We start from the raw sequence: 10,640 nt of genomic DNA on the forward strand, positions 1-10,640 counted from the left end.
CTTCTCATTTCAACTTGTCCCTGCTTTGTATAGTTACTATTTGAATAACAAGTAAGCATGCCACACAATACTTTTAATCATTGCTAATTGTAACTTTTTGAACACATTTTACTCCTATGTTGGAGCTGAGTTTGTCTTCACTAAAAATTAAATCAGATTAGGAGATAGTTTTGTGGCATTTTGCGGTTATTTGTAAGCAGTTTTTGCACAGGTACATACTCTAATGTGTTTACTGCAGTGTTATTATTATTTACTTTTGAAATTCATCTTCCATGGACCCATTCATGATTCATAAAACAATGTAATTTCATCAAAATGGAACCCATCTGGTAAGAACTATTAAAAACATTACATTCATTCCACTTTAAAAATGTTCAGTTTGGACCAGTTTCAACATAAGTTATCCTCCTTTCAAAATAATTAGCTATATTTTTGGATAACTTCTGAATATATACATAATAAAATTTTACCTATAAATAGTGGAACATAGATGCTGTAATACTTTTCTTTTAATGATTTTGTGAATACAATTTTTATTTCAATATTATCCAACCAAAGATGCTTAAAACCCTATTACATTCATGAAAAATAATTGAGATATTAAAATAGCTGTACTTCTTTGAATGTTGTTAATGAGGTTTCATTGTAATCATATTTTTTATAAGTATGACTGAATTTGTGAATAGATTCCTTAAATTTTAAGTAAATTCAGCATGACTGTTGCATTTAGTTATAAACATTAACTTTGTGAACAGGAGCAACTTATTTTATGGATACATTTAAAATTCGTATTATGGCTCTTACTGAATTATTTCCATGCTAGAAATAAAAGACTGGTCTTGAAGTAGACTGCACTTTTGGAATACTGAAAAAGAATGAAAACAATGGAAGTTAGATTAAGTGTAAGACTGAATAAGAAGTTGACAAATAATGTATATCTGTAACATATAATTGAATAATTCATTTTTCTCTTGGACTTGGCGTAACTGTCCCAGAAGAAGCTTTTTGTCTTTTAAATAGCAGTTACTTTGCTTAAGATGCTAATAGATAATTGTGCTCAAAGATGTTTTTTCCTCTTGGAGAATTCTTACACTGTAGGAAATGTGCATGCTACTGTATCACCTGTTGTCATAGTAAATTATTAGAATCCAATTAATACTTGTGATCTAATTAATTATGTTAACTCATTAATAAAATGTCTTTTATGTAGTGATTTTATCTGTTGAATAAAAAGAATTTAGGAAATTAGAGAAATGTGTGTTAATTTATGTCAGAGTTCCTGTCCAAGATGAGATAGCCTTTGACACAACTAAAGAAAGGGAAATCATGGTGGCTCCTACACAGTTAGTCTAGTGCTCTCTCCAGTCTGTACATGAACTTGAGTCAATGTACTCATTCCTGTGGTTGCAGATATAAACCATATTCTGACAATGCCTGAATATACCTCTATTTTCAGACCTGACCTTTCTTCTGGACGTCAAACCTCTATCAGCCCACTTGACGTGCCCACATAGTTTCTCACCAGCAGATCAAACCCAGTGTGTCTAAGTCAGAACCTGCCATTTTGATCCACACCCCACCCCACCTCCACTTTGTTTCCCTGTATTGCCTGTCCCAGTCATGACACTGCTATCCACCCAGTTCCCAAAAGTGTAAGCACTTTGGAGTCACTCTTGTCTCTTCTGTCTCTTTATAACACATGTCCAATTAATTCTCACATTTTGTGCTGATTCCTAGATGTTTCTTGAATCAATTCACTTTTCTCCATCCCTGTACTCCCCACCATAGTTCAGGCGGTGATTATCTCCCTAGACCCCTATATCTCTCAACTGGTTTAATGTAGCAACTTCCTAATTGTTCTTTCTGTATCTCATCATTTTCCTATCCAATCCAACTTTGCCCACTAGCCAAGTGATTTTTCAAAAAACTCAAATTTTATCAAATCACTTTTCCCCTCATCATTCTTATGCCAAAATCTTTCTATGACTTGGAAGGATGTATAGTACCTCGTTGTACCTATATGTTTTACCCCTTGCAGATTCTCTCTTTTTCCAATCTTTGCTACATATGGAGCATATGAAGGCAGGGGACCAGGACTGTTTTAATCATTGTGTTATCACAGGTACTTGCAGTTCCTGGCACCAAGTAAGTGCTCAGTAAATATCCATCAAGGAAATTGAATTGATGAGTCAAGTAAATATTAAAGCAGATTTGAAGATACATCCATAAGGATGTAAATGATAAGCTACACGATAGGAAACCATCTTTATCATACAACTTGTAGAAAAGTAAGGTTTTAGCTATGCTGGAATCCAGTAAAGGTGCATTTTTGTTCAAGATTAGATTGGCTTTATTTTTTGAAGGCCATTAAGGATAGACATTGGCATAGTTGAAGGAGCTCTATAAATAGATTCCACTTATGGCTCACTCAGAATTATCTAGAACCTTGTACAAGGGAAGCATGTAGCAGCCAATGAAGTCTATTAGTCATGATTCAGATAGCTAAGGAGAAGCGATCACAGGTATTTCCAGTAAAAAGTCATTTAATACAGGAAATTAAAATCTTGCAAAACCATTGGAGGAACTGGAAAAGTGAAAGTTAGGAAAAGCCTCCACTGACATTGAGGAAACAAGGAAGTGCAAAATTGCAGGAAACCACAACGAATACCTACAGCAGCAATGTGGACAGTACACAGGAATAAGCATAAATTTATCTGTGAAAATGTTATTGCCTCCTGCTAAAGCCACTCTCCTGCTCATCCCTCCCATAGACTCAGTAATGTCTTTTGTTTCTCTTCTGCTTTCCAAAATTCATGTGAGTATCTCTCACTTGTGAAATATAACTCAAGCCTTGCTGGCAGGGATTTGGGGAAATGTAGTTCTTAGGTTTCCAGACCCTACAATACAGGCAAGAGCTTTGAATGGAGAATATGGTGCTTAATTGCTGTCCAACAATCTGGCAATCTTGAGAACTGCCCAAATGGTGCAATTTCTAGTTGCAACCACATTTTCTCCTTCTCTGTATCTCTGGGTTCTTCAGAGTTGCAGTGATGCAAGTTAACTATGCCTTTTTTCTCTTATCCAGGCCAATGTGTTAAAGATACTCTTTAAGCCCGGCCGTAGTGCTCCCGGGGACCTTTCCCAGAGGAGCCAGGTTTTCTCTGCCCCCGGCCCTCCCTCCGAACCGGCGCCCGACGCCTCCCCCTCCCGGGGACTTTGGATCCCGCAGGAATCTCCTGCAGTTGCGCTAATGGGTGGTGGGGGCCGGTGGTTTGTGAGCCGCGGGAGAGAGGGAAGTGAACGTCCGTTCACAGCCCTTTGTGCGTTTGCGTCCCCAGCGTGTGTCGCTTATGGAGGGAGTGTGTGCGCAGAGTGTTGCGGACCCATCGGAGTGTGACCTGGATCTCCGCGCGCTTGGCGATTGCCGGCCACCTGGAGGAGCATTGCTTGGTCCGCGTGGTAGCTGAAAAGCTTGAGTGACGCCAATGGGATCAAGTAGCAATCCACCTCAGGAAATAGAAATTGGAGAATCTGGTTTTGCTCTATTATTTCCTCAAATTGAAGGAATAAAAATAAAACCCTTTCATTTTATTATGGATTCAAAGAAATTAACACTAGAAAGGCATCAACTCACTGAAGTAGGTCTTTTAGATAACCCTGAGCTTCGTGTGGTATTTGGCTATAATTGTTGTAAAGTGGGAGCCAATAATTATCTGCAGCATGTAGTGAGCACTTTCAGTGATATGAATGTCATCTTGGCTGGAGGCCAGGTGGACAACCTGGCATCGCTGACCTCTGAAAAGACCCCTCTGGATATTGATGCCACCGGTGTGGTTGGACTATCATTTAGTGGACATCGTATCCAGAGTGCCACAGTGCTTCTCAATGAGGATGTCAATGACGAGAAGACTGCTGAGGCTGCGATGCAGCGCCTCAAAGCAGCCAACATTCCAGAGCAGAATACCATTGGCTTCATGTTTGCGTGTGTTGGTAGGGGCTTTCAGTATTATAGAGACAAGGGGAATGTGGAGGCTGATGCATTTAGAAAGTTTTTTCCTAGTGTTCCTTTATTTGGCTTCTTTGGAAATGGAGAAATTGGATGTGATCGCATAGTCACTGGAAACTTTATATTGAAGAAATGTAATGAGGTAAAGGATGATGATCTATTTCACAGCTATACAACAATAATGGCACTAATTCATCTTGGGTCATCTAAATAAAGCCACCTGTAAAGTGGCTTTCACAATGTATAACTTTTGGGTTCTGTCTTTTCCAGAAAATGGAAACTTGGGATATGTATATTACAAACAAAAAACTTTATATGTATCTGTTTTGTAGCTTTGACATTCTGAAGATTATTTGGTAGTTTTTAATATATTAGATGAAGGACAAGTTTGTACATAATGTAATGCAAGACCGGGAGTTGAGAGCTTTTGCATCAGGCACAAGTGAACCAATTATGTCTATACTGCACCAGATATGTAGCTGCTGTGTGATAGGACTTTAAATAGTCTTCTGCATAGGAAGACTGAAAAAGGATTCATCAACAGAAAGGAGATTTAAGACATTCCATGACTACCTCTGCAATGTTAGATGATCTTTCAGCAGACTCATGAAGATATTTTTCTCCCTTAATAAAGGAGAAAAATACACAGATGGCTTGGGAAATTTTTCTCTGCTTTACAATTTTACCATTTTTTTCAGAAGCTGTAACAAATTGCTGACTTTTTACTTATTTGATAAATGTTAAAGAACTATTTTTGTTTTAGTACTCTAAAGTTGCTTAGTCAAATAAATTGCCAAGACTAATCAGTATTTTATTACCTTATAAGGAAAAAAATTTTCCTTTTCCCTCAATAAAGAAATTGCAACAGAAAAAAAAAAAAGATACTCTTTAAAACTGGCCTATTAGTACAGGTGGACTAAGGAGTAAAGTACCCGTAAAGACCATTTTGGAAAGGAGGAAGAAAGATTTATACCAAGACTTTAAAAACAACAATCTAAAAACCACACAAGGATATACATTCTGAGTCGGCCTCCTAGGATGAGCAAAGGAAATGATGTTTCAGGGAGAAAATAATTTTAAAATTTTCAAGTTCATGAGATGAAATATTAAATTATAAGGCAACAAAAGATAAAGAGTTTACTTTTCCTTAAGAAAACAAAGTCTAAAGAAACACAAAAATAGTGGAGAATACAAACATCTTCATGATTATGTCTTATGACATTAAACAAAGGTAGGAGTTTTATTTAACAAAGGGTTACTAAGGGTTGATTTGTGAAGATTTATAAAAGACACCTGTCTGTTAGATCACTGACCTTTTTCTGCCTTGGTACACTGGTCAGATGTCCATATACTTTACAAGTTTTCCTGGGTATGGAAGAGTTTATAGGAAAGACTGTGAGTTATGACATTCACATGTTATCTGTAACTCCAACTCTTTCTTTTTAATTGGTGAATGTGTAAGTGAATGGAAGTAAACAGAAATGACTAACCCTGAATCTACTCTCCTTTATAAAAAAATCATTACCAAGTTTAAACACTTTAACAAATTACTTGCAAAACACCACATATGCTACAGGTGTGAGTTGTCACATTAAAATTTAAACATGCTGCATTATCTTCAAAAGAAACAAAGAAAAAGCAATTGAAGATTTTAAATTTGTTTTTTGCCCTTCTCATAGGAAAGTAACACACATCGTAAAAAAAAAAAAGTACAGATATGTATATATGCACAAATACACACATTTAATTACAAACAAAATCACCATGATGTACACTATCATTCGATATTGTATATTGCCTGTTTATAAACCATCCAACTATGTAACAGTGGTTATTAACCTTTTTCCATATGACACACAATTCCTACCAGGGCCCTGTGAAAGTATTTACCAGTGGCCTGTGGGTAGGACAGGGTGAAGACAGTGGGGGAATGCATTTTGGAATGTGAACAAAAATAATTTGGATATAAGCTGTTCTGCATAAAAGCTCCTTGGTGAGAGTTACCAACAAGTTGATAATCGAAGATGATACATATCATACTGGTGCTTATCATTTTGAACATCAACACATTTAAAAATGTCATCTATTAGGATAGAATAAGCTACAATCAGCCTCTAAGTACACATAGATCTATTGTGCAATTATTCCTGTTCTCTGATAGAAGAAAATCGGAGTCTTGTTTTGAGAATGCAATTGAAGGGAAGAGAAAAGTGGATTCAGTGGATGTATTTAGAGTCAGGACTGCTGAGTGCACTGTGTATATTAAGTTGGAGCCAAATACCATCACTCAAAATAGATCTACAATTATATCTGGATCCCATCAGACTTGACCATATTGAGGGATGTAACAACAGGGTCTAGGGGAACAGAGATAATGTAATTTTAGATTCACTGAAGTAATAATAAGAGAGGTTTGACACTGAAGGATTTCTTCTGTCTTTTTGTTCCAGGAAAAATAATTTACTGGAAGTAAAATCTTCCTACTTACTACTACAAGGACAACTCCATGTAAACAGCTTTTGTCAAAGGCACAAAAAGCCACAAATGGACAGATACAGTACACATAATAGCTTATGACCTCTAAAGCTCCACAGGAGATATACAAACCTGGTTTGTCTCCATTATAAGGATTTTACATTTACTTTCTGATGTTTAGCTTAAATGTCTAAAATTAGATGTAGGCATTCCTTACCTAGGAGGACCTCATGAGAATTACTTATAACTGTCATTACATTCCAAGACAACATGAAACAGATGATTATAGTCATGAGTATTCATTAAAATACAGGTCCCAGCAGCTTTTTTTTCTTCTAGTGGATATAATTTAAAGTATACTAATGGAATTTTGGAACTTTTGATATTGTGATGTGGTGCTATGCAAAAACATAGTTGAGCATATACCTTGAGCTTAGAGTTTTGCTATTAGTGCTAATCACTTGTACTGATAGATTATTCAACATCTCTTACTGATTACACTTTGCCCACCAGCACATTTTTACAGGTATGACTGTACAACAGAGTTATGTTGTCCTTGCAGAAAACTCAACAATTAATAGCGTTCTTTACAATATCTTCTGTTATTCCCAAGCGTAAGTCCCTCTCATGAGTTTTCTCCTGTTGTCCTCCTCTCCAGTTCTGTTTTCTACGGACAGAGATTGGCTGGAAGGACAAGTGAGGTGAACAGGGTTCCAAGGAGCATGTAATATACTCCATAATGCTGGGAAGACCAGTGGGTGAATCTGCATCAGGCAACGCTTAAAGTTGGAGAGTCAGAGCAACAGCCGATTTCAAGGGAGCAGTCTTAAAGGGGTCATGGAACTAAGCATCAGCATCTGAACAGGGCCTGGACCAAACCAGGAAGCAGAAACTGTGAGATAAGAGGGAGGCAGGAGCAAAGTAATAGCTGAACCACTGTGGAGAGCAATGCTAAGTGAAGGGTCCTGGACAAAGGTGGAAAATCTTAGATAAGTATCTCCTTATATAAACTGCGTATAGTCATGACAGCAACACTCAATCCTTTTAGTTAAAATTATCTGCAAGCTCTCATAACTCTCTAGAAGAAAACATTTTAATTAATTATCAGGGTTTTTTTAAATATCTGGGAGTTCATTCATTCAACACATAATTACATAAGTTTACTGAAGCTTAAAATAGAAAATTCTTGTGATAATTACTTCCTGATTTTCACCCTATTCAGAATGAGGTGTAGGAGAGAGAGTGCTTTCTATAGAGAGAGGGAGACATGGAGGGGAAAAAGCAGACAAAACATTCTAAAGAAAAGGGGCAGAAGACACCCAGTAGTTTTCTGTTTGCCTTCATTGTGTACATCAAATTGGTACCAGTTCACTGGATTATTCACTGAATTTCTGCAGCACTGCTGAAATCCCAGCCAGCCCTAGCACTCAGTCAAACCCCTACCATTTTATATTTTAATTAAAGTAAAATTTACAGTTAAAGGCACAGATTTAGGTACATAATGCCATGCATTTTGACAAGTGTATACACATATATAACCACTTACCTCAATCAAGATATAGATGATTCTCATCACTTCATAAAGATCCTTCATGTTCATTTTCAATCACCTCTACCCTATTCCAATAGCAAGCCATAGATTAATTTTGTCTATTCTTCAATTTCATACAAATGGAAACATAGACTATATATTGTTTATATCTGGCTTATTTTACATAATATAATGCTTTGGAGATTCATCCATTTGTTGTACATTCATTCATTTTTACTTTATTACTGGGTCATGTTCAATTTTGTGAGTACACTACAATTTATTTATCCATTCTCCTCTTGATAGACATTTGGGTTATTTCAGGGTTTTGGCTGTTATGACTAAATCTGCTATAAATTTTCTTTCCTAAGTCTTTTCATGCACATATATTTTTATGTCCCTGAGGAAAATACAAGCAGCAGAATTACTAGGTCATGGAATATATATATAGTGAACTTTATGTAAGAAACTGCCAAAACATTTTTCAAATGGGGGTTACACTCTCACTTGAAAAATATGAGAGATCCAGTTGTTCCATACTTTTGCAACATTTGGTGTTGTCAGATGTTTAAATATTTTCCATTGTAGTGGAAATTCCATAGTGCTTTCGATTTGCACTTATCTGATGATAAATGATGTTGATCACACCTATTCATTATTCATATATCTTCTTTGGAAAAGTCTATTCTTTATTCATGTCTACTGTACATTTTTTAAAATTGTATATTTTTGTTTTTTATTGAATTGTGGATCCCTATAAATTCTGGATTTATACTGAACATAAACTTGATATATTCTCCTAAATACATGTATCACAAATGATTTTTCCCAGGAAGTGATAAAAGTTTTTAATTTTGATCAAATTCAATTGATCATTTTTTCTTTTAACATTAGTATTTTTTGTATCCTCTCTGAGAAATATTTGCTTACCCCAAGGCCAGAAAGATATTCTGTTTTCCCAGAAGCTTTACAGTTTCAGCTTTCACATCCATGATTCATCTCAATTAATTTTGGGTTTGGATTTATTTATTTTTCATATCTTTATCTAATTGTTCTGGCACCAATCACTAAAAAGACTTTAATGAAAAGCAAGAAGAACTACAATCCTGCAGCCTGTGGAACAAAAACCACACCCACAGAAAGATAGACAAGATGAAAAGGCAGAGGGCTATGTACCAGATGAAGGAACAAGATAAAACCCCAGACAAACAACTAAATGAAGTGGAGATAGGCAACCTTCCAAAAAAGAATTCAGAATAATGATAGCAAAGATGATCTAGGACCTCGGAAAAAGAATGGAGGCAAAGATCGAGAAGATGCAAGAAATGTTTAACAAAAACTTAGAAGAGTTAAAGAACAAACAAACAAAGATGGACAATACAATAACTGAAATGAAAACTACACTAGAAGGAATCAATAACAGAATAACTGAGGCAGAAAAACGGATAAGTGACCTGGAAGGCAGAATGGTGGAATTCACTGCTGCAGAAGAGAATAAAGAAAAAAGAATGAAAATAAATGAAGACAGCCTAAGAGAGCTCTGGGACAACATTAACTGCACCAATATTTGCATTATAGGGGTCCCAGAACGAGAAGAGAAAGGACCTGAGAAAATTCTTGAAGGGATTATACTCAAAAACTGCCCTAATGTGGGAAAGGAAATAGCCACCCAAGTCCAGTAAGTGCAGAGAGTCCCATACAGGGTAAACCCAAGGAGAAACACGCTGAGACACATAGTAATCATATTGGAAAAAATCAAAGACAAAGAAAAATTATTGAAAGCAGCACAGGAAAAACGACAAACAACATACAAGGGAACTCCCAGCTGATAACAGCTGATTTCTCAGCAGAAACTCTACAAACCAGAAGAGAGTGGCATGATATACTTAAAGTGATGAAAAGGAAGAACTACAACCAAGATTACTCTACCCGGCAAAGATCTCACTCAGATTTGATGGAGAAATCAAAAGCTTTACAGACAAGCAAAAGCTAAGAGAATTCAGCACCACCAAACCAGCTGTACAACAAATGCTAAAGGAACTTCTCTAAATGGGAAACACAAGAGAAGAAAAGGACCTACAAAAACAATTAAGAAAATGGTAATAGGAACATACATATCGATAATTACCTTAAATGTGAATGAATTAAATACTCCAAGCAAACCACACAGGCTTGCTGAATGGATACAAAAACAAGACCCATCTATATGCTGTCTACAAGAGACCCACATCAGCCCTAGGGACACATACAGACTGAAAGTGAGGGAATGGAAAAAGATATTCCATGCAAATGTAAATCAAAAGAAAGCTGGAGTAGCAATACTCATATCAGATAAAATAGACTTTAAAATAAAGAATGTTACAAGAGACAAGGAAGGCCACTACATAATGATCAAGAGATCAATCCAAGAAGAACATATAACAATTATAAATATATATGCACCCAATATAGGAGCACCTCAATACATAAGGCAACTGCTAACAGCTATAAAAGAGGAAATCAACAGTAATACAATAATAGTGGGGGACTTTATCACCTCACTTACACCAATGGACAGATCATCCAAAATGAAAATAAATAAGGAAACACAAGCTTTAAATGACACAATAGACCAAATAGATTTAATTG

General features: G+C 36.1%; 1 protein-coding gene across 1 annotated transcript; it reads left to right on the forward strand.

Annotated features, from left to right (window-relative positions):
* Positions 1 to 2,489: 2,489 nt before the first annotated feature.
* Positions 2,490 to 4,847, forward strand: LOC132519058 (F-box only protein 22-like). Its single transcript, XM_060147027.1, is given in 4 exon segments — positions 2,490 to 2,522; positions 3,086 to 3,270; positions 3,315 to 3,475; positions 3,478 to 4,847. Coding segments are annotated over 4 exon segments (1,122 nt in total). The 3' UTR covers positions 4,221 to 4,847.
* The last annotated feature ends 5,793 nt before the right edge of the window (positions 4,848 to 10,640 follow it).

This window comes from Lagenorhynchus albirostris, chromosome 4, assembly GCF_949774975.1.
Source record: "Lagenorhynchus albirostris chromosome 4, mLagAlb1.1, whole genome shotgun sequence".
NCBI classification, from domain to species: domain Eukaryota; kingdom Metazoa; phylum Chordata; class Mammalia; order Artiodactyla; family Delphinidae; genus Lagenorhynchus; species Lagenorhynchus albirostris.